This window comes from Notamacropus eugenii, chromosome 6, assembly GCF_028372415.1.
Source record: "Notamacropus eugenii isolate mMacEug1 chromosome 6, mMacEug1.pri_v2, whole genome shotgun sequence".
In the NCBI taxonomy this organism is placed as follows: domain Eukaryota; kingdom Metazoa; phylum Chordata; class Mammalia; order Diprotodontia; family Macropodidae; genus Notamacropus; species Notamacropus eugenii.
Genome location: NC_092877.1, coordinates 3,402,647 through 3,429,456, shown reverse-complemented (window position 1 = coordinate 3,429,456; position 26,810 = coordinate 3,402,647). Strand labels below are relative to the sequence as shown.

The following is a 26,810-nucleotide window of genomic DNA, read 5'->3' as shown; positions in this document are numbered from 1 at the left end:
AGAGCCAGGTCAGGGCACTGTGCTGAATCTCCTCTTTTCTCGGTACCTACTGTCTCTGCCTCAACCCCCAACCACCTTCCTACAAACTACACCCCAGGAACGCGCTCCCCGGGAGGGGTGCCCCTGTCTTTTTCCTCTCTGCACTTCCTGCACCCAGTTTGTGGCTTGTGTAGAGAAGGTATGTGACAAAGTTCACTGAACGGATCCTTGGTCTCTCGCCGTTTCTCTCTGCGCTTGTCTTCTTTCTCTCATTTTCGGGGCGATGGTGATAACTAGGGAGCGCCAGGAAGGTAACGGGGACGAAGGGCCTGGAGACCGCGAGCCGAGGGCCGGGCTCTCCCCTTAGGGGACATGCAGGATCTGAACAGTTAGTTATGAAGTGGAGGAACGCGACCTCGGCTGCTCCTGGCCACAGGGAGGAAGACCGGGAGCTGGGGGGGGAGTCGTGGCGGAGGTCCTTGCCCCTAGCACGCTGCACCTCGGGGGGGAAGAGACGTCCCAGGTAGCGAGAATCGCAGGGCCCCCTGGTCCCGGCCCCGGCCCCCTCGCTCCTGGCCCCGGCCCCGGCCCCCTCGCCCCTGGCCCCGGCCCCGGCCCCGGCCCATGTGCGCCCCGCCGCCCGCGCAGCTGCCAGCAGTTTCTTTAGGCCACCGCCTTCCTTCCTCTCGATTGGCTCACGGCTCTGCATGCGTCCCTCGGGCTCCCCCGGCGGGCCTGCCCATTGGACGAAGCAGGCGCGCGGCGGCGGGGGCGGGGCCGTTCCTCTTCCGGGTCCCGCCCCCATGCCGCGGGTGCCCGCCCCCTCGCTCCCCTCCGGGGCCGCCGCCCAGCCCCAGCCGAAGCGGGTCTCGGGCGCGGTCTCCCGGTCGGACGGCTCGCAGCCGCCCGGTCTGCCGTCGCGGTTCCCGCGCACGTCATCGAGCAGCTCCGGGTTTGGCGAGGAGGCGGCCCCGGCGGAGCGAGGGCGGCAGCCGAGCTGGGCGTGCAGGCGAGGCCGCAGCCCGGCCCGCGGGCCCGGGAGCCTGAGCTCTGATCCGAGCTCCGGCCAGGGCCCGGGCACCTCGCGCTGGGCCCGCTCCGGCATGGCGGCCTCGACGGTGCTGGGCGCCGGCCTGGCGCGGATCCTCTTCTACCCGACGCTGCTGTACACGCTGCTGCGCGAAAAGGTGTCGGGGCCGGCGCACCGCGACTGGTACCACCGCATCGACTCCACGGTGCTGCTGGGCGCCCTGCCGCTGCGCAGCCTCACGCCGCGGGTGAGGGGGACGAGGGGGCCGGGGGCGGCCCGGGGAGGAGGCGGGGGGCCCGGCCGGCCGGCCCTCCGCAGTGCTGGCCGGGGCCTGGCCTGGCCTCCCAGCCGGGGCCTATCAAGACAAGGGCATGGCTCCGGGGCTGGAAGGGACCCTGAAGGTCATCTGGCCGGCTCTGGTTCGGAGGCACACGGTGATTGGCTCGCGTTCCCAGGGGCCGTCTCGGGGAGATTTGAATCCAGGGCTTCGTCCAACCCTACACTCTCCTAAGGAGTCCGGCCCTCTCACCTCTCCGAGGCCTGCAAAGGGAAATGACTAGGGCTAGGTCACTCAGCAAGCTTGTCAGGGTTACGCTAGGCCTGCTTCCGTGCTGGGAGCTGGGGAGGCCCATTCCCAAGGGAAACACGGTCCCTGCCCTGGAGGAACCGCCATTGAAGTAGCACAGCTGGGGTTGGAACTTCGCACCCCATTTGCCCTCCAGTAGAATAAGTGGTTTGTCAAGTCCCTGCTTCGTGCGGGCACTGGGGGTGCAGACCAGATGGGGAGGGGGGCTGGGAGCCCCTGCGCTCGTGCAGTTTTACAGTAAACTCCCCTGAGAGCTGTCCAGACCTCCTGTCTTCCTGGAAGAGCCTCGCTTGTCAAGTGTACCTCTGCCTTCAGATCTGGGGTGTCCTAAAGGACGTCGGAGGTCCCTCGAGCTCAAATTCTCTTCACATCTGTCAGCTCTTTATTTACTATGGGCAAGGCCAGGGGCTGAAGCCGGACCTACAGAGAGGAAAGTTTAAAAGAAGCGATCTGGAGCGCAGGGAAAGAACAACAGACATGGAGTCCGGGAGCCTGGCTTTCCCTTCTGGCTACTTAAACTAAACTGGGTAACCTGGGACAAGTCATCCTTTCTACAGGTTTTAGTTTTTTCACTGGCAAAATGAGATTGGACTTACTGCCCTAAGTTCTATAATCTTCCGAAGAAAGGGGACACATGATAAAATGGAGCAGGGGACAAGAAAAAAGGGAGACAAAATACTGGAGGAAAATTTGAAAAATGTCTTGGGTTTCTGTTTTCTTTCTACAGCTGATAGAGAAGGAGAACGTGCGAGGAGTGATCACCATGAATGAAGAATATGAGACAAGGTTCCTGTGTAACACCTTTGAGGTGAGGGCTTTAGGAAATAAATCCCACCCACAACTCTTCACCCACATTACACTCAGGACCCTGGAGGTGTTTTTCAGACATTGAGGTAGAAAAAAGCGGACTGAAGGAACACCTACAGGATCTGGAGACTGTTGAGGGCCATAGGAGCCCGCAGAAGTATGGGAAAGGAAAGCAATCCTTCGCTCCTTGACCTTGGACCACACAGATATTTCTTCTATCTTATAGAAATCAAGGGTCTTCTTGAAGTCCCTGTTTCCTTTTAAATTTAACTGACTTAGACTGTAAGTAGGAGAGGAAAAATCTGGAAATGGTATTTTGAAAGCAAATTTATTACAGTTTAAAATGACCACATTTATTCCAGAGTTGTATACAATGTAATATTTCAGATCCTGTGAAAAAATTGGCACTGATGAGACTATAAACCAGGTCCTTTGTTAAACAAAATTTAGTTCCATGCTGGCTGTTAAAAAGAAGATTCGCCATTCTTACCAGACAGATTACACGTTGTTTCTATCATCTCTACAATCCAAGTTACTGGAAAAATGGAAGATTCCACACGGGCTTTCTATAGAAACATGTCTTCATGATAATAAAGTGATAAAATGCTAGCTAACCTACTTCATGTTAACTTTGGGAGAATATGAGTCTGTGGAGAATGTTTTAAATAAGAACTACTCTGGGGCAGGAGAGAGGAAGCTGTGGCCTCCAGGCCCAACGTCCTCACCCCTGCTCTAGAGCCTTTGTCAGGCTGTCTGTTTGGGGAGTTCTTAACATGAACATATTAGCAATCTAAAATTTTGTTTCTGGTTTGCTGACTCCTTAGGGAAAGCTATTTCTTTTCAAAAGACCTGAGTAACTTTAAAGCACATTTTCAAATGTTCTCATATCTTCCAGGACTTCTTAAAGAGCATTTTCCTTCAAGATCATTAGCCAGATCTTAAAATATGTATTAGTCTGTCAGTTACGGGGCAAGTAGGGATACACAGAATTTCTACAAAGTATGCCCTGATTAGGTTTGCCAAGTTCAGATTTGGAAACCAAACATGATTACCCTATATAACATGAATGTTAACATTTTTAAATTAATCTCCAAAATAACACATCATATTCCTTATGGCTTTGTGTTCATTTAATCAAAATTTTTAAAGTATGACCATTTTGCCACGTTTTAGGGTTTTCCAAGTAGGACTGAGCCTCATTAAGTATACACTTATAAGTGCACTCAGAAGTCTTAAAGACAAAATAAAATTGCCAAGACACCGTAAAAGCCCTGTTTGTGTCTTTTCTGTCTTTCAAGTAAGAAGGATATGCAGACTGGTGTGTTGATTTTGACTTGAAAATTCCATTTCCTAGTTAATTTATGTACTCTTTTCCTATCCCTCTTTCCCCCTTCTCACCCCCCTTCCCCCCACTTCCTTCCATACAGGTTTAGAGAATCTGTGAAACAGTTCCATAAAAATATGTTTCATATTGATTGTACATGTATGGCCTAGATCAGATTGTATGCAGTCTTTGGGGGGTGGGGGGAGGAATAAAATTTGGAACTCAAAATCTTTTGTGAATGTTGAAAACTAAAAATAAATTAATTTTAAAAATCTCTTGTGGAAAATTAAAAAAGATAGTTCCATAAACCCAAGAAACCACTCAGGTGCCAGGATGATCCAGAGACAGAATGACACCATTCTACAGCTGTTAGATACTCTGTAGTGGAAACTTCTGTAACAGAAAATTAAACTAGCCAAGAGAGGCATTAAAAAAAGATTGTGTTAAATCTTTAAAATGTTTCCACTGTTAAAAGAGCAACTCTTCTTTCATGAAATGTTAACATAGGATCAGCCATCTTGGAGACCTTTATGCATAAGGCTTATGTTTTACAAAATAAGAAATGTTAAATTTTGCCTAGATGATGTTAAAGTTAAGCCTGGAAATTACCATGTTTTATTCTGCCCAATCTACTGTGTTCACCCTCATTCCACCCACAATGTTTTATTTTCCTTTTCTACTGCTGGAACTGGTTCCAGGAATGGAAAGCGCTTGGAGTAGAGCAATTGCGTCTCAGCACAGTGGATATGACTGGAGTCCCAACTTTGGAAAACCTAAAGAAAGGTGTCCAGTTCACACTGAAGTACATGGCACTAGAGAAAAGTGTCTACGTTCATTGCAAGGCTGGGCGCTCCAGAAGTGCCACCATGGTGGCAGCCTATTTGATACAGGTATGAGATTGGGCAGAGTTCCATACAAACTCTTCCAGGGACCCCATCATGATTCTAGAACCGGCCTAAGAGACCACTGTGGCAAGAGAAGGAGACATCAGAAATCTAGCCAAGACAGATCAATAGCTAGTCCCTTAGAGCGTACTTCAGGTTTCTTTTCCTCAAGTAGAAAGAGGAGAGTTCTGAGGACTTCTCTTAACTATGTTTGTATCTGTCCTAGAACCTCCTAGTGCTTTGTACATAGAAGTCACTCAACAAATGGTTATTCAGTGAGTGTATGTGTTTCTATATCATGAACTGATGGAGCACGCAGAGCTTACGAAGAAAGAACGATGTTTTCAGGCAGAGTGAGTCCAAGCACAGGTTTCTTTTCTTACTACCAATCAGCTGTAGGTGGGAGTAATGCTTTACATATGCCTTCTGCTCAAGAGTTTCAGGAGAACACTATAGGCCCGAAGAACAGAGACCTGAACAGGCAAGGACTTCAAACGGATCCTGGCTCTCTCTACTTTTAACCTAATTCAACAGCCTTGACATAAAGCGATGACAGAAATAGTTGTTTTTGTCACAGAAATACCTCCTGTCTTGCCTGGCTGTCCTTGAAACTCTCAGTCCCATGTTTTGGAAACAGCTGGTTGGCCATTCAGGCTCCTCGCCGCGACTGCAGTGCATTGCTTTACAGCACTACCAGCCTATAGAGGTTTGTTAAAGCAAGAACAAATTTATGAAATTAGAGACAGTAACTGTTTACCCACCAAGAAAATCCAAGGCAATCTTCAAACCATGTGCATGGAGAAAGCTGCAACATAAAATACCTCTAACTAAAGTTTATTCAAAAATGACTTGAGAGAAAAGTAGTCCCTAGTCCCTTAGTACCAGGTCTTTGGGCTTGGGAAGAGACTCTCCTCTGTTCATGCCTTTCTCACTTTCCTTTTACTCCAGGTATACAAGTGGAGTCCAGAAGAGGCCGTGAAAGCTATTGCCAAGATCCGTTCCCACATCCACATCCGACCTCGGCAGGTAGAGATCCTCAAGGAATTCTACAAGCAAGTCATGGCTGAAGCAGAAAGAACTAAGGCTTCCCAAGAAGTACCAGTTCATAAAGGAAGTAGGGGGACTAGCAAGAACTCTTAAGACTCATACTGCTCATTACAGAATAAAGAAATGCATTTAGTGGACTCTAGATACAGAAAAACATCCTGCTCTACCAGAAACATGGCAAAGGATGGATAACCATCCTTTTTGTCTGCTTTGTTTCTCTCCAATCTCAGAAAACTGTTCATGTTACAACAGAAACTAAGTATAACCTCAGTTATCAATGGATTTTTATCTTTTACTACATAGGGGCCAAGAAAAATTCCATTTGATAAGTACTTATTGAGGCCCCACGTGCCCAACATTTTTCCTTTTAGCATTTGTCACTGCAAAGCTGTGGGAAAGGGGAAGAGAAAGAACTTAGTTCTTGACCTTCACACGTCTTTTTACAGCTCTTGATCTTGGCTGAGAGAGAATGTCATGCTGGCAAGTCTTGGGTTTTGGGAGGTGACCCATTCAATGGTAGGCACAAAACACATACGCCCCACCAAAGACTTTTATTACGATAACAGTCCTGGCTTTGCCTGGGTTCGCAGCCTCTACAAGAACAGGGGCTATTTCCACGTTGGGAAAAGTTTCTGCTGTGGATCAGAAACAAAATCTTTGCCCCAAAGATATGCTGTTTACTTTGACAAATGAGAATATACTACAGAGAATTCCCAGAATTCTAGATCATCCTTGTGGTCCTTAGAGAGCAGCCAAGCAATACCTGAGGCTGAATCCCTCACTTAAACCAAGACTGCAAAGCTGTGTTTTCTTTAGTTCACAAGGAAACAGCATCCCTTCTACCAATCAGTTCAGTTCCCTGGAAAGAAAAGGCCCTTTTAGGCCCTAGAGTAGGGGCCCTCACATTTAACCTTGTTCAGAGGGAAGGCTATGCCAAAAAGATTTAGGAGCAGCTCTATCTAAACCAAGAACAGAAGTGCCTGGGGACTGCAGACAGCAGGTTAGCCTACCCTTAATTCCAAGCAGGGGATCCCAGATGCCTCTGCAAAAAGCCCCAAGAAGAACTGCAGCCTACTCTAGGTTGGTGAGCAGCAGAAGGGAGCATAGTGGTCTTAGAGACAGGATTCCTTGGAACAGTGGGTTTTGAGGCCTTTCAGGTTAAGGTGAGGAAGAGAAGTGGCCTGGGGAAAAGGGGGATGTAGTGGTTGGTGACTAGCTTTCTGCAGGCCTTAGGCCAATACAAATTGCAGGTTGGTGAGCAACACCTTGATGCCGCTGGTGACTGTTAGAGCTGAGGTGGCAGGGTCAAGCTTGTAAGTGCTGGCATCCCCCTTTTTGTAGTGGTCCCGGAACACGTAAATATTGCCGTTGCAGCTGGCAATCTTCCAGAGGGAGGGGGCTGAACTCCAGGCCTCAGGAAGGCAAAGCCGAGTGAAGCTCTCTAGCAGTGGGTTGTAACACACTAGGGAGTCCCCTTCTGCTACAATGAACACCAGGTCCTTGTGTACGGCAGCATGCATGTGGCCTGCAAAGGGCAGCAGGTAGGGCTTCACGTGGCATTTCTCCGACTCCGTATCGAAGCACTGGATGAGCCGAGAAGGTTTTGTGAAGAAATCCAGGTCGTTCTCCTCACCTCCTAACAAATAGATGATTCCATTGAGGTTGGCCCCAGCAGCCCCTGATACTGCCACCTCCAGCTGACTAGTCTCTGTCCAGACGTTGTCTCCCACCCGATAGTAGATAACAGCATTGGAAAGGGTATCCTGCAGGGTTTTGCCACCTAAAGAGTAGATGGCATCTTTTCCAGGCACAGAGACCAAGGTGTGCTGCAGCCGGTCACGGGGCAAGGGAGCACACCACTCCCAGTCAACGGTAGCGTTGTTGCATTTCCACATCCGTCGGGGGATCGACCCACCTACCACATACAGGTCACCACCATGCTTGCAGGCTGCTGTGATCTGATGGCACAAACTGTTCTGGCCACTGACACTGATAGAATCATCCCCTGCACAGCGTAGGGAGACAGCCAGGGAATGGGTGCGAGATGATTCCTTCCCAATCAGGTAAATGTGTACATTCTCTCCAATTTCCTGTTCACACAATTAGAACACAGAAACACTTGTCATTCTTAGGTCCCAGAGGAGGAAGGCCTGATCCCCACGAGCTCCCTTCCCGCTGCTGCCTTCCTCAGACTCACCCCCATCTGGTGACTGTGGGAGCCTCAGCCTGACTCTCCTCCTATCACTGTCTTTCCAGGGCTTTTTAATGCTAGAGGAAGAGAGTTAATAGCACTCAGATCTCCAGCTGTTTTACTGTGGTTGTGAGTTAACTGTAGGGTCTGTGCTTGTGTCAAAGGTTCCTAAGTTTGCTACTGATCAAGTCGAGGTGGAAAGACCTGGTCTAGAGAGTAGATGCGGCAACAAGGGAATGAGACCAGAGTTAGTTGCCTTTTCTCCATCTGGGAGGAGTCTCCTACTACGTTTCTGTAAGGCCAGGCTTCCCTTGTCCTTATCTACACTAGGGAGGCCAGGGTGACTGCCGGGTGTGGGGGCGACTATAGTAGGTCTCTTAGAAATTTCCTACCTTTAAGCTGGACCTGAGGGATTCTGAAAAACTCTCTCGCTCTTCTTTGTTGAAGTTGACCCAGGTTTCTATGGCCTCTGACGGGTTCTGGGAACGTGGGACTCCATCTGGGGGAAGGAGTGCAGCACAGGATAAAGGCTGGCTCCAGCATTCCATAAGTTTCGGGCAGAAGCGTCAGTAACAGAAACCACAACGTTTACCTACCTCTTTTCTCCGGAAACAAAAAAATCCAGCCTAAAATTCACCTACCTTGTGTTCTAAAAGTGGGTTTTCATGTGCTAGTCTTCCAGCTGAGTCTCCCACTTACAACCATGAACGTGCAAAGCCAGGTTTCCGTCTGGCCAACTCATCCTGAACATTTATTTCAGCAGTTTGAGAATTCCAGATCCCCGGGGCTGGCACAGACCTTGGTCTGCCCGGCCCCAACTCGGAGGGGAGCTCGGAGGCAGGGCTAAGTCCGCGCGCTCCCGCCGCCCCGCCGCCCCGCGCCCGCCGCCCGCCGCCCCGCGCCCACCTTGCAGGATGTCGGCCAGCAGGCGGTGGGGCAGGTGCAGGAACTCGTCCGTGTCCCGCAGCCGCGCCAGGTGCGTCTGCGCGCACAGCTTGGCCGCCGCGTAGAGCTCCGGGTCGCTGTGCCGGTCGGCCAGCCACATCACCGGCAGGCAGTTGGCCGCCTGCACCGTGCGGGCCAGAAAGCGCGAGCACTCGCGGAACAGCGAGGCCAGCTGGTACATGTCGGACACCTCGTACAGCTCCTGCAGCTCGTCGGCGCGCAGCCTCACCGAGCCGTGGTACATGTAGTCCAGCAGCAGCCGGAACACCGGCTCGCTCACGTCCCGCAGCTCGATCACGCCGTGCCGCGCCTCGCGCAGGTTGCACGTGAACATGGTCCTGAAGAAGCCGCTCTGCGCCGACAGCACCAGGCGGTGCAGCCGGAACTCGCGGCCCTCCACGGCCACGGTCACGTCGGCGAACAGCTCCTCCTCCAGGCACAGCTGCAGGATGCCGCGGGCCACGCGGCCCGGGTGGGACCGGTCCCTGAACGTGTAGTGCACGAAGTAGTTCTCCTCCGTCGAGGCCCCAGGCTCCTCGGGCGTCTCCATCGCGGCGGGCGGCTCCGGACTAGGGGCGGCTCTGGGCTCGAGCCGCCTGCGGGGCCAGCCGGGCCGGAACGCGCCGGGTTAAAGGGAGCAAGGCCACGGGAGGGGCGGGGCTCGAGGGGGCGGGCCTTTGGGCGGGCCCCGCCCCCTCCTGGCCCTGCCCTCTCCCCCGTCCCCTGTCCTCTCCCCCTCCCCTGCCCAATTCTCCTCCCTCCCTCCCCTGCCCCTCCCCCCTCCCTCCCCCTCCCCCTCTCCCTCTCTCCTCCCCGCCCTCCTCCTTCCCTCTCCCCCTCCCCTATTCTCCTCCCCCCCTCCCTCTCCTCCTCTACCTCTCCCCTCTCTTCCCCTCCCCCCCTCTTCCTCGCCCTCCCCCCTCCCCCTCCCATCCCTCTCCCCCTCCCCCGCCCTCCCCTCCTCTCCCCTCCCCCTCTCTCCTCCCCGCCCTCCCCCTTCCCTCTCCCCCTCCCCTATTCTCCTCCCCCCTCCCTCTCCTCCTCTACCTCTCCCCTCTCTCCCCCTCCCCCTCCCCCTCCCCCCACCTCTCCTCTCCCCCTCCCCTCTCTCCCCTCCTCTGCCCTATTCTCCTCCCCCCCTCCCTCCCCCTCCCCGGGCCTCTCTCTCTCCTCTCCCTTCCCCCCCCCCCGCCCTCCCCTCCTCTCCCCTCCCCCACCCTCCCCTCCCAGTTGCCCTCGCCCGAAGCCCCGACGTGCCACTGCCGCCGGGCCGGAGGAGGGGGCCGCCCCGGCTCCCCGCAGCCCCCCAGCTGCTCCTCCTCGCCCTCGCTCACTCACCTGCGCCTCCCGCTCTCATCCCGCACCCGGAACCTCCGGCCGGGTGTCCGCGTCCCCGCGGACCCAGAGCCCGCCGCGCCTTTCCGCTTCCGGTCCGTGCCCTTGGCGTTCCGTGTCCTGCTTCGTCCCCTCTGCTCGGGCTCGAGCTCGGCGTCCCGGGGACATGATGGCGGCGGCGGCGGCCGGGGCCTTGCTTCGGAGGCTCGTGGGGGCGGCCGGGACGCGGGGTGAGCCGGGGCGGGGGTGCGGGCGGGAACGGGGGCGGGGGCGCCCGGGGGCCCTGGGGCCTCGCTCGGGCGCAGCTCAGGCCGCGTCTGTGCTTGCAGGGGCGGCGCGCGCCGGGGCCGCGGGGCCCGTGCGGAGGCAGAGCGGCCCGGGGGCTCGGGACGAGGCTGGGGCGGCGGCGGCCCGGAGCCGGCAGCGTGAGTAGCGCCCCTGCCCCGCGAGGGAAACTGAGGCCGGGGCGGGGAGCGGGGAAGCCGGAGTCAGGGACCCGGCGTCGGGCGGGTGGAAGTGCGGAGGCCGCGGGGGACGGGGCGGGCCGCCAGGGAATGGGGAGGCGGGGGCTTGGGGGGGGCCACGGGGACTCGGGGGGGCCGCCGTGGAATGGGGGGGCCGGGCACCCCGCCCCCCCGCGGCCCTCCCCTCTCCAAAATGGGCCTCGGTAACTCCAGCGTCCTGCCGGGCCGTCCGAGGCCGCCCAGCCGCGGGGTCCCCGGAAGCCCTCCGCGGGTGCTGAAGGTGGCTTGCAGAAGGAGCCCGCTTGGCCATGGCAGGACTTGAGTTCCGGTCCTTTCTGGGCCGCTCACCGCGGTGCCTTGTGGGAAAGTCCTGTGGCCCCTCCAGGACTCAGCCCCCTTATCTGTTCAGAATGATGCCGGTCGGAACCCTTGCTGAGGTGTGTGACAAAGTTACTGGAGCACGTTTCCTTCTCCAGGACGCCCCCGTTTTGGAGGCGAATTGAGGCGTTACCTCCAGTAACTTTGAAATAACCCTTGTTTGAGGGCTAGGGACTTGCCCAGAGTCACAGAGTTCAGTGTCTGAGGCTGGACTTGAACTCAGACCTTCCTGACTGTAGGCCCAGTGCTGCCCTTAGCACAATGCCTGCCTCCTTGTACGCATTAAGTAAAGGCTTGTTGACTGACCTAAAGAAAGCCTTTGGAGTCCACAGAGTCCTAGTCCTTTCCCTTGGACAATGAAAAGCTGAGGCTCCACGACTGAATATTCAGAGTGCTGGGACTAGAACCCAGGCCTCCAAGTGTGCAGCTTCCAGCTCTTTGTGATGCCACATCACGGGGCCCTGAGGAGGGTAGCTCTTGATCCACTCTCCAGAGCCCCGGAGCAGGAAGAGAAGGCATCCAGCTGTACTGATCAAGAATGGTTTCTGGAGAAACAAGGCTTTAAGTGAACAAGACTTTAGCCTGGTCAGTCTTTGGGTGACCTTTCACCTTAGGTGCGGATTTCACCGTCTGGGTCATCTTGGACAAGTGAATTTCCTTAGTCTCCACCGCAGGTCCCAGCCTGAATCCTGTGAATCTTTTTGTTGACCTGCTTGCAAACCCAAGCATCCCCCGTGTTTGTTACATTGTAACCCATCTGGGATGCAGTATGATTTTCCTGACTCCCAAGGGCCAAGTCTTGAAACTGAGTCACTGCTAAGAAGGCCCTTAGGGCCATAGCCAGTCTGTGTCCTTCTCTGCACCCTTTCCATTTGCCCTCTGTGAAAGTGGGCTTTCCTTTTCATTTTGCTTTTCAGCTACAGTTAAACAGTGGGATGAAGTGACCCATAAGCAACTTTCTGCTTTTGGAGAATATGTGGCTGAGATCCTGCCCAAATACGTCCAGCAAGTTCAGGTATGGCTGCTAGCCAGAGGTGATTATCATGGCCAGTAGTTATGGGGCTCTGAGTCGGCACCTCCTCAGGGTGTGGGCAGAGCTTGGGAACCAATGTGTGGTTTTGGACAGCACTTGAGCAAGGTCCTTAGCAAATAGTAAGAACTTGAGCAGTGACCTTTCCTTGACTCGTTGGACCCCAGCGTGCTCATTCCAAACTTCCGCCTGCTCTGCCCCAGATGAAATGCCTTAAGTTTGATTGCAACCTCCTTTCAGAAGCTCTGGATTCCCTTTCCCTACTTCCTAGGTGTCATGCTTCAACGAACTAGAGATCTGTATCCATCCCGACGGAGTCATCCCTGTGCTGACGTTCCTCAAAGATCACACCAATGCCCAGTTCAAGTCCTTGGCTGACTTGGGAGCGGTTGATGTTCCATCCCGGCAGAACCGTTTTGAGGTAGGTGGGGAGAATCAAGAAAATTGGGGCGTTAAAGGAAGAGACTGGTTGTTGAGGTATCTTGTGATGTTTGTGAGCAATATCCCTGTCACTGTGGCATTATTATATATATTTCTTTGCTCAAGGACTTGTGATTGTTTCTGGATGTGTACTTCCTCCATCAGCACAGACCACAGCCTCTCTGTGCCTTAGGAAACAGTGTTGTGAGTGGTGGTAGCTACCATAAAAACTCATCCTGGGGATGAGCCTCTTCAGATTTAGCTTGGTCAGTCTTTGGGTGACCTTTCCACCTTAGTAGCCCCTGCCAGAGCTTGTGCCAAATGGACCCAACCTCTGGGAAAGCAAGGTCGCTTCCTTGCCTCAAGGAGGCATCAGAGTAAGACTGTAGTGCATGTGCTAGAAAATGCCACCAGGCTTGCTACTTCTGCTCCTGAAATGGGAGCAGATGAGGCCTCTGTCACATCACTGTGGTTTTAATTATCCTCAGATCAGGAGCTTTTTGAAGCAACAGAACCTGTCTCTGCAGACTTAGAACTACTGTGAATTTCACAGAAGTCATTCTGTGTAGTATGCATCTCCATGGGTCCTAAGGGTCACATCCTAAAATCAGACTTGTCTCATAGAACGTTCCTTCTGGTTCAGGAGCAGGGTTGAGTGTAGTGCCACCTGCTGGGCACACAGTCTCCTACGACTGCCTGTGCTTGGGGTGAGGCCTGTGTCTGGGCCCTCTCAGTATAGGCAGGTGATTCACACTTGGGAATTCAGATGCAGCTGAGAGCCTGGAGGGTTGAGACCTGAAGAGGGGAGGAGGGCACAGTAGTTGGTTGAGAGTATTGTGACCCTGTTATTGCTTACACTTGTCCAGTGTCAGCCTCCTTGCTCTTGCAGGAGCCCTCAGTGGAATGAAATTCGCTTTTTCCTTTCTGTCTCCATTTTAGGTTGTTTATAACCTGCTTTCTTTGCACTTCAATACTCGCATCCGAGTGAAGACATATACGGATGAGCTGACTCCTATCGATTCAGCAGTCTCTGTACACAAAGCTGCAAATTGGTATGAAAGGGAGGTGAGTTCCCCCAGTGTGAAAATGAAGTGATGTAGTGAGATGGCCCAGAAACAACCCTAAGCAAAAACCCAGCAGGCAGTGTGAACCTGGCCTCTGGATTCCTTTTTTTCTAGATCTGGGACATGTTTGGAGTCTTCTTTGCCAATCACCCCGATCTCAGGAGGATCCTGACAGACTATGGGTTTGAGGGACATCCCTTCCGGAAGGACTTCCCACTCTCTGGATATGTAGAGGTACAGGGAACCTGGGTTTAGTCATTTGTGATTCCATGTTCTATCAAGCCTAGAACACATTCACCCTGAAACAGAACCTCCAACATCATTCCCAGAGGTCATGGAAGTCTTCCATTTTCTACTCCCTGCTTCTCTCTCACCCCCACCCTACATTGAATCCTCTCATCAAAGGTCATTCCCAGCCTGGACTCAGGAGAGACCTCAGCATCTGGTTGAATCCCCTCATTTTACAGAAGAGGAAATTGAGGCCCAGAGAAATGATTTGACTTAACCTTAGTCCCCCAGGCAGAGCTATTGGGTTTTGAATTCTGGCTCTCTGGCTCCAAAGCCAGCGCTCTTCTGTATTCTGGATGCCTCTTTTGAGGCTGCTGAGGACAAGAGGAGGCATTATTCACTTGCCCTGGACCAGTTAGGACCTGCCTGTGGGATGTCAGTGTTTTTTACTTTGCAACCTGAGTCCAGTAGGTTGTGTGCCCTAAAGGAGAGGCTAATGGAGATTCTGTACAGTCAAACCCACACTTGTTGTTTTGCCACCTAATGGAGTATATGGATATAGGCTAGCCATGCAAACCACCTTCCCCTGGCTCTATCATATCAGTGTGGTACGACAGATACTTATTAAGCACTTGCTTCGGGCAGAGCACTGTGGTAGGCACAGGGATGCCAAGACAAAAAGATGAAATGACCCCTCAAGAGCTTCCATTCTACACAGTCAGTAAACCAACAGATATTTGTTAATTGCCTACAAGGTGCCAAACACTATGCTAGGCCTTGGGGAGGCCCCTACAAAGAATGAAATGGTTTCAAGGAATTTAGCTTCTAATGGAGAGACAACGTGAATAAGGAGAAAAAGAATAAATGCAAAGTATGTTAGAATTTGAGAGGAAAGGTCTGAGAGATGGGGGGAGGGTCAGGAAGGGCTTTCATGTAGAAGGCAGTGAATGGCTGTGTGTCTTAAAGGAAGAGGGTAGTGTAGTGTAGTCTGGCCTGGGGGATGGCCCGTGCAAAGGTATGGAGATTGGAGATGAAGTACTTTGAGTGAGGAAAGAGAAGGAAGGAGACTGGCTGGGTCTTGGAATGCAACGCAGGAGTCTTTTACAAAGATGCCAGAAACACTGGGTTTGGTTACAAAAAGGCTAGGCAATAGTGTAGATGGATTAGCCCAGTTCCTCCAGCCCAGCTAGAGAAATCAAAGCCTCTCCTCTGTCAAGGTGGCCAGTAGTGTCATCTGTCTATTGGGCTAAAGAAGACCTGCGTTCAAACTTACTCTTTGATATTACCTAGCTCTGGGATGCTGAGCAACTCCATCAAGCCTCTGTTACCTCCTATAAGATGGACATACAATCCTTCCCACTCTCAGTTGTAGTGAGGACCAAAGGAGATCATCCGTGTCGAGTGGATCTTCAACCACTGTGTCCATCCTGTGAGGGAGGATGTGTAATTAGCCCTTGGTTGACCAGTTTTCAGTCCCACATCAGCTGAAGCATAAAGGCCCACAGTGTCATAGGCCCTCCATTGTGGTGTTGGAGATGCCAGGCAGGCAGTCACCTTAGCACAGTTTGGTACCTTGTTGGTCACGGACATGGACAGAGGATGAAAAGAGCGGGCAGTGATCAGAGAACTGGCTGATGGATAGTAGGGCCAGCCCTATGGCTGAGGGGCACATGGTGCCCTCCTACCCCAGGACCCCAAACCTCCTCATCAGCCCTCCCCTTTGCCCTCTGCAGGTCCGCTATGATGATGAGGTGAAGAGAGTGGTGGCAGAGCCCGTGGAGCTGGCCCAGGAGTTCCGGAAGTTTGATCTGAGCAGCCCTTGGGAGACTTTCCCTGCTTTTCGCCAGCCCCCACCGAGCCCCAGACTGGAGGCTGGAGATAATAAACCCGAAGCAAAGTAGCTTCTGACAAGAGCAGAGACTGCCTTGTGACCAGATATTTATGTAAATAAAGTCTTGGACTTGGACGTGCAGCTTCCTCTTTATTGGTACATATGGAAGCCCAGGGGAGCCTTCTGGCAGCCTTTGTTGAGAGAATGGTGTTGATGAGCGTGAAAAAAATGATGGGGAATGTGACTCAGCTGGGAGTTAATCTCAACAGGTTGAAAGGAACCAGCCTTGCATCAATGGTCTGACAAGATCTGGTCTTGGTTCAGAGTCGGTCATGGTCCAGGCAAGACTTGGTTGTGTTCTGGAGGTGAGTCAAAGTGGACTAGTACTGTCTAAGGATGGTGCCTGGACTGTGACTGGTCCACTTAGACCCCAGAACCAGCTCTGGCTTGGGTGACCGAGTGGCCCTGAGTTACTGATCTTGGCTGGTAAACTAGCTTGTTTAAGTCCGATGAGAAACATCTTGCCCCATCCTCGTTTCATTCTGCATGTGATGATAGACGGGAGCTGTGTCTCCCTTTTAGGGAACTGAACAGATGGTCCTGTTCCACGGGGTCATCCTGACAGCTGATTGGGTCTCAGGGCTTGCCAGACCTCCAGAACTGCACCAAAAAAAGATTTTGAGGGGCTAAAGAAGAGTCTCAAGGTATGGGGTGAGGAATGAAGTGTTGGGAAAGCCTGCAGCAAGGGATCAGCCTTCCCCAGACTGGTGTCTAAACTGATTTAGCACAAAGCCCACCCTCTCAGTAACTGTTAGTCTTGGCTGCTGAGAAAGTCCCAGAGGCACTGACTGTTTGGTGTACAGTGATGATCAGTATTAGGATGTTTTCGGAGTGAGCACAAAAAGTACTACAGGGTCACAGGACTCAGGCACTGACACACCCTAGCGGAGCGTCATGCCATAACTTTGCTACCAAACACCTTGTTCTTATTAACCAGACGTCTCAGCCAACTGGGCACAAGCAGAGGGAAAAGGCCCTAGATGCCAGGGAAATGGGCTTCCAACTGCCAGAAAAGCAAATTCCCCAAATTCAGGGGATGAGAAGTCCCCCTGGGAAGCAGTGGAGCCTCCAGCTAGCCCCACCCTGCTCTACATTGGAGACAGATGGAGAGTGAGGAAGAACCTGTTCCAGTGGAAAGTTGGAGCTGTAGCAGAGACAAGGGGAAGCTGGGGAAGTCAGACAGTGTTGTACGTGGCATGGCTCTGCATCTGCAGCTACGAAGCTGGCTTTGGGCAATCCTGTGCCTCTCCCTTCTCACAGGGGCTGTATCCCATTGGCATACAGGTAAGACCAACGAAAGAGGAACAAAAGAATGGCAGGGCTCCCCTAAAAACAAGGAGGCAACTTCGGGATTGTGGTGCTGGACCGATGTGCTCTGCTTTTGGACAGTGGAAGAGCCTGGGAGGGTACCAGGGTGCCGGGGGATACAATGGCGCTTGCTTGTCTGTGCCCAAGATAGACTTAACAGAGGAAGAGCCCAGGAAGTCCCTCTGGCTGCAGGCCATGGAAAGGCTTCCCTGAACACCAGAGCTTGGAAGGGCTTGGCTGGAGCTGAGGTCTGGATTGAACAGATATGCTTTTCCTCTTCTGAGTCAAGGGAGCTGTAAGAGCTGACCTGGGTGGTGATCACCCACAGGACTGTCCATTGCCTTCCTCTCCCTGGAGCCTGAGCTCTCAGACTATCCTGCCAGTAAGACCAAGGGAGTTTGGAGCAATGCCCTATCCCGTCAGTGGCATGACATGGCTATATCTTCTCTGTCTTAGGAGCTGTGAGTGGGCCACCCCTCTCTAGTCATGTCCTCCCTACCCAAAAAGCACCTTCTTGTCTCAGACAAAGCCTAGCAAACTGTTTCTTCTGTGAAAAAAAGCCCTGCTGGCCCCAGACAAGCTCCTGGCCTGGCGGGGGGAGCGGGGGAATCATGTGCTAGGCTCAACTATTGGATAGTCCTCAAATGCAAGGCTGGGGTGAAGGAGTCCAAAGACTTTGACTGGGCATATTATAGGAAAGAAGATTGAGCTCAGTTTCCAGAAACAGGATTGGGGATTTAGAGGAACAAACAGCACAGTTTCTATGCTTGCATTAGGCTCTTTCCCTTGAGCAAGGGTTAGGGAAAAGCAGTGAATTTATTTGGAGACTGAAGACCTGAGTTCAAAATTCCAGATCCGCCACTTACTTATCTGAGTGACCCTGGGCAAGTCACTTCACCTCTGTTTCTGTTTCCTCATCTGTGAAATGAGGGGATTGAACTCCATATTCTCTAAGGTCCCTCCCTGGTCTAGATCCATGATCCTGTAATCTTTCATGTGCCCTGGAGCAGAGATTATCTTGCTCCACGAATAGATGCTTACAGTGAGGGTATGACTATAGAAGAAGGGGGAGGAGGCCCTGAAACCTGTCTCTGGTTCTCCAGGAGAGCCTATGGACAGAGCTGGTGTGGGCGGTGTTCCCCTGGAGCCAGAGCAACCGGACATGATGTTTGAGGTCACTGACCAGGGCCAGGACTTGCTGGGTGGTGGTGGGATGGGTTGAGGAAAGAGCTTAATCAAGGCCAGACTCGGGTGGGGAGAATAACAGGGGTCCCTAAACCCTGGGAGAACCATGTTCTGCTGAGGGGCTCTAGTGTAATTCAACCTTCTGCCCTGAGGTCCCCTCCTAAATGACCTCTAACACCTTTGCCAAAGCCCTGCCCATCCTATTTCCTAAGACTCACATGTACCCTATTCCAGTCCTGATTCTAGGGCCATGTTTACCCTCTGGCTACTCTATGTCCTTGACCATTATTTCTCCCACTGACTCCCCTCCCCTCAAATCCCTTTTTCTCTTTAGTTCCTGTGGACAGGGCTGAAGCTAGATACCATGGGCCAGTTCCACCTCCGGGATGAGGAGCTGGCATCAACGCGCCCTGGCCGGCGGTTCACCCTCTTCCTCCAGCATTGGGTCCCCAGCACCTTGGCTGGCACTGGGCAGCAGCTGCAGCAGTGGCACCAGGCAGCTCCCCTGAGCCCTGCACTCTTCCAGCAGCTGCTGCTCACCAGCGTGAGCTGCCTCTATCGCCTCCACGCAGCTCTGGAGGGGGAAGAGAGGGGTCGCTGGGCTGAGCTCTTCTCCCTTTTGGGACAGGAAGTACTCCAGGACCTGTGCAAGGACCACTGTCCCCAGGGCCAGACCCCCTTGCTGAGTCCTTGGGCCTTCCCGAAAGACCCATCTCAACACTCCAGCCCCTAAGCCCTGCCATGGGCAGTGGGCATCACCTGCTTCTTTCTAGCTCATGGCCCTCCACCGTGAGGACCCCTCCCTGGGAGGCTCGGCTTTTCTCTCTCCTGCTCTTGCCCCTTTCTCAGACTTGTGGTCCCAGGAAGCACAGGGGAAGTCACTTAGGTACTCAGGTACTCAGTTTCCTTCCCTGTAAAATGAGAGTTGACCTGAATAATTTCTAATATCCCCTTAAATTTTATGGTTCTGCAGGGGGTCATAGCCTGGGAAAGGTATGTACATGTGTATGTGTGTGTGTAAACATATACATGTATATATGTACGTATGTATGGGGAGGGGATATAGAAATGAGAGCAGAGTCCTAAGAACAATTACAGGGGTAGGTCTCGGGGACATAGTGATCAGATCCTAGGGATGCAGAGAGACTATCTATCTTCCTTAGCACTTCACAATGCCTGGCAAATAGTAGGCGCTTAATAAATGTTTACTGACTGACTGAGAGAGTTGTAGAATCATGAAGAATCCTCCAGGTGCTCCTGACTGACTGGCAAGGCTGGGAAAAAAGAAGAGCTTTTCCTGACCCTAAACTTGACCTTGACTTTGAAATCACAATTTTAACCAAAATCCCAACTCCCAATTCCTGACAGATCTTTCAGCGATAGAATTAAGTGAAGGAGGTTTGGAGGAAGGAGCCAGGAAATTTGCTGAATGTCAATATGATCTGATGTGGGAACCATGAGGGGGTCAGTGCCCTGTGCTTGAGTAAGGAGGGTACACTGTTCCCACCAACCTAAGTAGAGACCATCCTGCCTTCATGGGAGAACCGAGTGTGGCAAAGACAGCCTCTTCATGTGAATCAGTTGGTTCTTGCAAAGTCCTGGGAAAGTTTCCAGAGGTCAGGATGGGGCTCTTCTTTTTCCCCATCCTTTGCTAAGGAGGTAGAAATCAAGCTGTAACAGCAATGGGGAAGGAAGTATCTGGATTGGTCCTCCCTTTGGGAAATTTCGTCAGACATAGCATTGTGAGGAGCAGAATCTGGCCTGCTGAGACATCCACACCTTCCACCCCCTTTCTGTCCCACAGGACCCTCCTCCATGGGTCCTGGGCTAGAGAGCCAGCCTAACTTGTCTCCTTGTCAATCTTTCCCTAAAATACTCCACACATCAATTCCTTGGCAACATTTTGCTGTGAACCTGGGTAATGTCCTTTCTTCCTCTATCTGTCCCTCGAACCAGTTCATCCATGTAAGAGCAAGTGGCTGTTCTCAGCATCAGCCCATGGAGAAGCTCACCCACCTTCTCCCACCTTCTATAAACCATCCTCTTCAATGCCATAAAAAGTAATCAGAGATTGGGGGGAGGGTTGGACAGAAGGTATGAGAAGAGAAAGTCCAACATAGACATTGGGTCAGCTAAACGGGTCTGACAAAATGGGCACATGGGGAGGCAGCTAATGGTAGGATGAGGTGAGCTAGGAAGGTTCACCAAGGAGTGTGTCTGGCTGAAGAGAGAGGGCGAGGAGAGATGGAGGAGGGTCAGGTAGGGAATCCAGTTAGAGGGGAGTCAGGGATGACAGAAGGGAGAGGGTATCACGGGGTAGTGGTCAGGCCCCAGAACCATATGCAGAAGTCATAGCATCAGGCTTAGATGACGAGGTCAGACCCTGAAGCAGGGGGTTAAAACGAAAGTTGGGTCAGATGGGAAGGCCACTGGGAGCGAGTCCCGACAGGCATTTCTATGCACTGCATTTTTTTTCTTCAGTTGGGGTTAAGTGACACACAGGCCACATTTGAACTCAGGTCCTCTATTCACTGTGCCACCTAGTTCCCCTCCACTTCGAGGCCTTGGCCTATGACATGAGCAGCGTCTCTGTTCCTTTTTTTCTCTGTCTTCATACTGCAAACATCTAGCACCATTCTGGGCACTTAATGCTTGTTGATTAAGTGATTCTTTTCTAGGGCATGACAGACAGACCCCCTTCTGTTCCCCCCCCCCCCACAGTGTTATCTTCCCCACCCTGCCCCGCCTCACCTTGGGGCAGAACCCAAGCAGTCCATGCAGAGACAGAGAGAGTTCTGGCTCAGATCCTGGCAGCTGGAGTGATTTGGAGGCCTACTTTATTGGCCCAAGAGCAGACCCCATCTCCACTGAATGGTTCCTGCAGCATTTTCAGCCTTCATGCCCACACGGTGACACAGCCATGTCAGTTGAGCCCACCTGGGCACTAACGACAAACAGGTATACACAGCATGCATCCCTCCCCCTCCCATACCCTAGCTGTGTCATCCCTTTGGAGGACGGATCAGGGGCCTAGGGGGCCCAGTTGGCCTGGAGCGATGTCTGGGTAGACCAGGAAGCCGGTGAAGGTGATGTACTTGCCATGGTTACTGTAGGCCCCATAGCCCTCGTGTTGGTGACTGTACAGCCAGACAGTGTCCCCAGGTTTGAGGGCCAGCATCACACTCTGGCTCTGCATCTCCCGCCGCCTTGAGGGGCTGTCATCATAGATCATGGCCTGCACCTCGTCCCGATTCTTCATCAGCTTTACTGACAGCATCTTGTGAGGCATCTTGCCAATGGTGAAAGAAAAGTAGTAGGCACCAGGCAGGCGGCAGTGGAAGATCCCTGAAGCGGCATCAAAGTCCCCTCCGATGTTGACAAATTCCGTGTCAAAGGTCAGTGGCCTGTGTCTGACGGAAGGTGCTTCGTCAATCCCTACCAGGCTCTCAGAGCGGGCCACTGAGAAGGCAGATCGAGGATCAGGGTCAGATTCTGCTGCCAGGGCTCCAGGCAGCTGGGCAGAGAGGCCCTGATGGCTGTGAAAGTAAGAGGAGGTGTCTGGGTAGATAAGGTAGCCGCTGAAGGTGGTACAGGGCCCCCCTGCTGAACCGTAGAGTGCATACTGGGGGTCTCCATGGAGGCGCAGCCAGACTGTGTCCCCGTAGTCTAGCTGCAGCATGGCACTCTGGCTGGCTGCCTTTCGCTCAGGCCGCTGTTGTTCGTCAAAAGCCAGGGCCTGCACCTCATTCCTGTTCCTCACCAGCATCACTGACAGACTCTTCTGAGGGTATTTGCCCACAGTAAAGGAGAAGTAGTAGGCCCCTGGAACTCGGCAGCGAAACAGGCCTGTCCCGGGGTCAAAGTCACCTCCGATGTTGACATAGACCTTGTCGAAAGTCACCGCCATCTCTGTCGTACCTTCCAGGCTGCTGGTTCGAGCCACAGAGAAGGCTGAGCGCAGCTCAGAACCTGACCCCAGTGCCCAGGAGGCCACAGGGCCAAGCAGGCTCAGCAGAAGCCCAGTGGTCACCAGTGACATGGTCTCTGCAAGGGAAGGGGAGGGAGGTGCTTCAGGAAGGCCTGAGTGGCATGGCTTCAAAGGAAAGGTAGAATGACAGCATCGGACCATCCCCTTCTTTCAGCCTTCTCCCTTCTGTGCCTGCCTTGGGGCCAGTACCTGGGGGAGGAGGGACTGCTGAGAGGGAAAGATGGGCCTGTAACACGGTGGCCGGAGTTCTAGAAGCAGAGTCCCCTTCGGGGCAGGGGCAACTCCTCTATATAATGAGTTCCTTAGACTAGATTATCTTTCAAGTCCCTTCCCACTCAAAATCTATGACATCATTTATGAACACGCCTGGTGGGTGATAAACCAATTCAGCTGGTCTTCCCTGGCACCTACAGCCAAATCCTGTTTCACAAGTACTTGGTACCTTGTTGGCAGCCTGGGCCTCAGGTCTCAATTTAAAATTCTTTGATAAAGTAATTCACTCTAATGTCTGAACTTGATGATGCCCCAGGAGACTAGCATTTAAATACAAAAATCTGGAGAAGACAATGCCCACCCTAAAGGGATGAATCTCTGGAGTTATTTTTAAATGGAGGAGCTTTTCTGGGCTTCTTCAGATTGTGCCACATAACTACCTACTTATAAAATCAGCCCTGACAATGAGACAGAAAGTCAGAGTCCCAGAAAGCAGACAAAGTACAGTGTACAATACCCAAGAGTCTGGTGTGTCCTAAGCAAAGCACTCTGGGTAATAGACCATGTAACCTGGAAGGAAGCTGGTGGGAACCAAAAGAATCACCCTTTGGGGATGGGGGTGGGCTAAGGGCTTGAGTCTTTCGACACTGCAATAAGTCACTGGCTAGAGGGTGGTCTAGGCCTTATTCTGGAGCCCAGGGCTAGGAGCCAACTCTGTGCCTGCCTGTAATCAGACCCAGCTCCCAGATAGATGGCTCCCAGGAGCTTTCAGAGGTCTAACAGGAGTTGAGTCAGGCCTGGGAATAGAAGACAATAGGGAACCTATGAGCAGAAGGGGCCAGAGACCATCAGGAAAGAGAGCCCCAAGCCCAGAGCAGAAGGCAAGATGGGAACAGAGGGAAGCCAGTTCACTGGTACCCTGGTCTCCAGCCCTTCACCTGTCCTAGTCTCTTCTCTAACTCCAGCTGCTCTGATCTGAAGAGCCTTAATCACTCTTTTCCCATCACTCCCTACCCTTCAGCTTCATCCCCATTTGCATAACGATCCTTCCCCTTCCACAGCCCCCCAGCTCCCTTCTTGGCTCATGCCAGATCATTGCCCTGCTTACTGCTTCTCTCTAGTCCAACCCCAGCTGAAGAGAGATGTTGTCACTTAGAAATTCCAGGGAGGATGGAGCTGGATGGAGCAAATCACAGAAGATATCTATTCAGACTCTGTTTCTCCTTTTGCACCCTGGAGGGAAAACAAGTGGATCCAAATGTCTGATGTGAAGTAGCTAGAGTGGTGGAACCCTTTGTAAAACAAAGAAACAAAATACCCTAAACTCAACAGTTTCACCCTAAGGAACAGGGAAATTGTGCTGCTCTGCCCAGCCCCTCCCCGTTCTATTTTGAGAGGATTCTGAGTGGGTGGAAACTCACAGATCCTACAGACCAACTCTTCATTTTATAAATGTGAAAGTGGAAAGGAAGAGAAATGACCAGCCCAAGGTAACACAACTAGCTAGTGGCAAAGCCAGGGCCAGAACCCAGGTTTTCCAACTGGACACCCAGGGCCCTATCCGCTCCACTTCATTCTCTTCTAACACCCTGACACCAGTAGTCGCCTTTTCCTGATCTCTGTCTTCACCTCCCCCATACCCCCACCCTGAGTTCTCTTTCTGATTCTTCCCACATTCATGGTACAGCTGGCTCGAGACCCTCCCACCCACCATCCTTCGTCCAGTGCGGCAGCTTCTGTAGGAAGTGAGGGCAGGGGAGGGGAGGGGAGGGCAGAGGAAGGGCATGTGGGGGGAGTGGGATCAGTCTCTACATGCCCTTCCACCTTCCACCAGCCAGCATGTCCAGTGCCAGCTGGAGCCACCAAATTCCAAGCCCAACCCTTCCCCAGCCCAATGAAGGCTACCCTAGGGCAGATGTGAACCAGCGCTGGACCGGGAGTTAAAAGGCCTGAAAATAGAAGACAATAAAAGAGAGAAAACTAGGACAGGGAGACAAACAGGAGGTAGCAGCTCAAACAGACAACACTAAGGAACGGAAGATGCAGCGAGCTGAGCCGCAGGCAGACAGCCCCCACCCCCTCCGGCTCACTTAAGCCTGAGCCAAGGGTGGCCCAGGGCTCTGCTCCTACCCCAGCCCCATTTCCAGCAGGGATGGCTGCAGCGGTGCCCCTGTAACCCTCTTGTCCCTGGACAATCAAAGCTCTTGACCGTCCGCTGCGCCCCCCGCCCCAGCAATAGCCCCCCTTTCCAGGGGAGGAGCCCTCCCGAGGAGAGCACCTTGGGACCCTCTGCCAGCCGGAGCGTTCCGCGGCTCTCCTGCCCCACCGCCGCCAAGCTTTCAGCCCAAAAGCCCTTCGTGGTCCGCCTTCCTGGAAAGGGCCCCCTCCCCATGGCCCCCCAGGGGCTCCCCGCCGCAGGCAGCCTCACCTGGCTGTGCCCGCGTTCTCTGTGATCCCGCGATTCTGCCAGCCCCCGAGCCCCCGATGCCACTCGGGCTCCAGGAGCAGCCGCTGGCCAGCGCTGCGCACTGACAGTCCGGACAGCTCCGAGGAAGGCTCGAGCGAGCGCTCGCTGCGGTGGCTGGCGACTGCAGGCGGGCCAGCGGGGAGTCAAAGGGGCGGGGGACGTCGGACGGGGGAGGGAGCGGTGGGGGCGATCGGGGCTGGGGTGCTGGGGAGGCGGGGGACAGATGGAGGGAGGGATGAGCAGGAGAGGAGGCGCTGAGGGGCGGGGAGGAGGAAGGATAAGGAGGAGGGGAAACCGCGGGTGGGCGAGGAAGGGAAAAGCAGAAGAGGCTGAAAAGGAAGAGGGAAAAGGGGTGTGTGGGTGTGTGCGCTCGCGCGTGGGGAGGGCTACAAACAGCAGATGCTCCATAGATGTTTTTTGAATGAATAAACACATAGGTGACCTTGGACAAGTCACTGACTTCAGTGGGCCTTGTCTTGAACCCCAGCAGAGCCGACGTGCCAGACTCTATAAATGTCAAATGCAAGCCAAAAAGCGGGCTGAAAGTCTGTCCGAGAACATGCACAAGGCCATTTGTTGAGCTGCCCAGTGGCCCAAAGGCAGCAGGGAGGAACCAAAGAGGCCACGGGGCCCATTCATTCTTCCTAAAGATAAGGAGCATGTGTGGAGACAAATGGACAAGAAGCGCAGAGGGGCTGGGATTGGCAAAGGCACAGAGATTTCTGGCTAGAGGGGCATCCCAGATCCTTTGAAGGATCTGAGGATGCTTGAAGGCAAGGAGGAACATAGAGAAAGCAGAGGGGCAGCCAGCTAGGGCCCTGGGGGCTTCGGGTTTGGGTTAACTCCTTCATTTCCTGAGGCTGCTGGATCACAGTCTCCCTACAAAGAGCAGCTTTTATTACTCCCATCCCACCCCAGAAACATCCACTCAAGTCTTACTGCAAGGAATGCTGCATTCTCTAATGGAAGGCTGTGCTACTGGGGCATGAGCTCTCTCTGGGCTAGAAAGACTCCCAGTAGTGCTCCGGTGGGGGTCCGAGGACCAGATTACTTCAGGTGAGACCTCCTCTTACTAGGCTGAGCGCAGACTAGGTGATGGATTTTTCAGCCACACCAGCTTTCTTTTAAATTCATAGAAGGGTTGCCATCTGCACTGGTGGATTGAGTGCCCATATATCCCAAACTCAGATTGGAGGTATTGAAATAGTAAGGATATTGAAGACTGGAGTGATGAAATACCTTCCCAAAGTCCCCCCAAAAGGGGACTTTGCTAACACTCAGTTCTGGACTGGAATTGGGTCGCTGAAGGCTCAAGATTTCCATCAGGGGGATGGAGACAACAATGAAGGTGGAAGGTCTGAGAGAATACAGATAAATAAAGGATGAGAGGGTTCCTATGATTACTGCCCAAAGGATCACCATCCCCTCAGTCACCCAGACTCCTAACTTGGGATCATCCTCAACTCCAGATTGCTCTCATGACAGATCCAACATCTTTCCTCTCCATCCCCTTTTCTCCCTGCAGTTGTCACTCTGGCACTGGCCTTTGTAACCTTATGCCCAGACTTTTGCAAGAGCTTTCCAATTGGTCTCTGCCTCAAGCCTCTCTTCCCTTCAATACAACTTCCAAAGGTCTGTCTAAGAGATTTTCCTAAAGCCAAGGCCTGATCATGTCACACACCACTACCCACAACCCTGCACTCAAGAAACTCTAATGGCTCCCTTTTACCTCCTGGATCAAATATAAAGTGCTTGGCACTGAGAGCCCTTCAAATCTGTCCCCTTCCTATCTTTCCAGTCTTAAACTTTTCCTCCTGTCTCTAGTCTACCTAGACTGCTCTTACTGTTCCTTGAACATGGTGCCCCATCTCCTTTCTGACTTATCACTGCCTATCTCATGTGCCTGTAACACTCCTGCTCCTTACCTCCACCTCCTGGCTTCACTGGCTACTTTTAAGATTTGGCTCAAATCTCACTTTCTAGTCTCCTCTCTCTCCCCACACTGCCAGTGCCTTGCCTCTGCCATGCTCTCTTGTTTACATGACA

The 26,810-nt window shown here is 53.0% G+C and overlaps 5 protein-coding genes across 9 annotated transcripts; 3 read left to right on the top strand and 2 right to left on the bottom strand.

Annotated features, from left to right (window-relative positions):
• Nucleotides 1-745: 745 nt before the first annotated feature.
• On the top strand, nt 746-5,935 carry PTPMT1 (protein tyrosine phosphatase mitochondrial 1). Of its 2 annotated transcripts, XM_072617546.1 has the most exons (5): nt 783-1,256; nt 2,323-2,403; nt 4,425-4,616; nt 5,188-5,316; nt 5,559-5,935. In XM_072617546.1, exons 1-5 carry the CDS (start codon nt 783-785, stop codon nt 5,748-5,750), a joined length of 1,068 nt encoding a protein of 355 aa, XP_072473647.1. In that variant the 3' UTR covers nt 5,751-5,935. The 2 variants fall into 2 exon arrangements, with proteins under 2 accessions (XP_072473648.1, XP_072473647.1); XM_072617547.1 differs by lacking the exon at nt 5,188-5,316 and having other exon boundaries at nt 746-1,256.
• On the bottom strand, nt 2,712-10,213 carry KBTBD4 (kelch repeat and BTB domain containing 4). 2 transcript variants are annotated; one of them, XM_072617545.1, is made up of 5 exons: nt 10,132-10,213; nt 8,755-9,389; nt 8,241-8,347; nt 7,573-7,747; nt 2,712-7,293 (listed from the first exon to the last, which is right to left on the bottom strand). In XM_072617545.1, exons 2-5 carry the CDS (start codon nt 9,341-9,343, stop codon nt 6,887-6,889), a joined length of 1,278 nt encoding a protein of 425 aa, XP_072473646.1. In that variant the 5' UTR covers nt 9,344-9,389; nt 10,132-10,213; the 3' UTR covers nt 2,712-6,886. The 2 variants fall into 2 exon arrangements, with proteins under 2 accessions (XP_072473646.1, XP_072473645.1); XM_072617544.1 differs by having other exon boundaries at nt 2,712-7,747.
• Nucleotides 10,214-10,243: 30 nt separating this feature from the next.
• NDUFS3 (NADH:ubiquinone oxidoreductase core subunit S3) lies at nt 10,244-15,678 on the top strand. 2 transcript variants are annotated; one of them, XM_072617541.1, is made up of 7 exons: nt 10,256-10,358; nt 10,458-10,553; nt 11,888-11,985; nt 12,272-12,421; nt 13,360-13,485; nt 13,599-13,718; nt 15,446-15,678. In XM_072617541.1, exons 1-7 carry the CDS (start codon nt 10,295-10,297, stop codon nt 15,611-15,613), a joined length of 822 nt encoding a protein of 273 aa, XP_072473642.1. In that variant the 5' UTR covers nt 10,256-10,294; the 3' UTR covers nt 15,614-15,678. The 2 variants fall into 2 exon arrangements, with proteins under 2 accessions (XP_072473643.1, XP_072473642.1); XM_072617542.1 differs by lacking the exon at nt 10,458-10,553 and having other exon boundaries at nt 10,244-10,358.
• A 112-nt stretch (nt 15,679-15,790) lies between these two features.
• FAM180B (family with sequence similarity 180 member B) lies at nt 15,791-19,313 on the top strand. The gene is made up of 3 exons (XM_072617550.1): nt 15,791-16,887; nt 18,015-18,085; nt 18,431-19,313. Exons 1-3 carry the CDS (start codon nt 16,707-16,709, stop codon nt 18,827-18,829), a joined length of 651 nt encoding a protein of 216 aa, XP_072473651.1. The 5' UTR covers nt 15,791-16,706; the 3' UTR covers nt 18,830-19,313.
• A 1,603-nt stretch (nt 19,314-20,916) lies between these two features.
• Nucleotides 20,917-24,909, bottom strand: C1QTNF4 (C1q and TNF related 4). 2 transcript variants are annotated; one of them, XM_072617548.1, is made up of 3 exons: nt 24,726-24,909; nt 23,406-23,530; nt 20,917-22,140 (listed from the first exon to the last, which is right to left on the bottom strand). In XM_072617548.1, exon 3 carries the CDS (start codon nt 22,133-22,135, stop codon nt 21,119-21,121), a length of 1,017 nt encoding a protein of 338 aa, XP_072473649.1. In that variant the 5' UTR covers nt 22,136-22,140; nt 23,406-23,530; nt 24,726-24,909; the 3' UTR covers nt 20,917-21,118. The 2 variants fall into 2 exon arrangements, with proteins under 2 accessions (XP_072473649.1, XP_072473650.1); XM_072617549.1 differs by lacking the exon at nt 24,726-24,909 and having other exon boundaries at nt 23,406-23,551.
• Nucleotides 24,910-26,810: the final 1,901 nt, after the last annotated feature.

Coding starts and splice junctions, on each gene's coding strand:
- PTPMT1 (XM_072617546.1), top strand. CDS start 783: ATGCCGCGGGTGCCCGCCCCCTCGCTCCCCTCCGGGGCCGCCGCCCAG. Junction 1,257..2,322: donor TGCGCAGCCTCACGCCGCGG/GTGAGGGGGACG, acceptor TTCTTTCTACAG/CTGATAGAGAAGGAGAACGT. Junction 2,404..4,424: donor TCCTGTGTAACACCTTTGAG/GTGAGGGCTTTA, acceptor AACTGGTTCCAG/GAATGGAAAGCGCTTGGAGT.
- KBTBD4 (XM_072617544.1), bottom strand. CDS start 9,343: ATGGAGACGCCCGAGGAGCCTGGGGCCTCGACGGAGGAGAACTACTTC. Junction 8,348..8,754: donor GCTGGCCGACATCCTGCAAG/GTGGGCGCGGGG, acceptor TCCTTCCCCCAG/ATGGAGTCCCACGTTCCCAG. Junction 7,748..8,240: donor CCCTCAGGTCCAGCTTAAAG/GTAGGAAATTTC, acceptor TTGTGTGAACAG/GAAATTGGAGAGAATGTACA.
- NDUFS3 (XM_072617541.1), top strand. CDS start 10,295: ATGATGGCGGCGGCGGCGGCCGGGGCCTTGCTTCGGAGGCTCGTGGGG. Junction 10,554..11,887: donor GGCGGCCCGGAGCCGGCAGC/GTGAGTAGCGCC, acceptor TTTGCTTTTCAG/CTACAGTTAAACAGTGGGAT. Junction 13,719..15,445: donor CACTCTCTGGATATGTAGAG/GTACAGGGAACC, acceptor TGCCCTCTGCAG/GTCCGCTATGATGATGAGGT.
- FAM180B (XM_072617550.1), top strand. CDS start 16,707: ATGGAGAGTGAGGAAGAACCTGTTCCAGTGGAAAGTTGGAGCTGTAGC. Junction 16,888..18,014: donor TGTATCCCATTGGCATACAG/GTAAGACCAACG, acceptor CTGGTTCTCCAG/GAGAGCCTATGGACAGAGCT. Junction 18,086..18,430: donor AACCGGACATGATGTTTGAG/GTCACTGACCAG, acceptor TTTTCTCTTTAG/TTCCTGTGGACAGGGCTGAA.
- C1QTNF4 (XM_072617548.1), bottom strand. CDS start 22,135: ATGTCACTGGTGACCACTGGGCTTCTGCTGAGCCTGCTTGGCCCTGTG.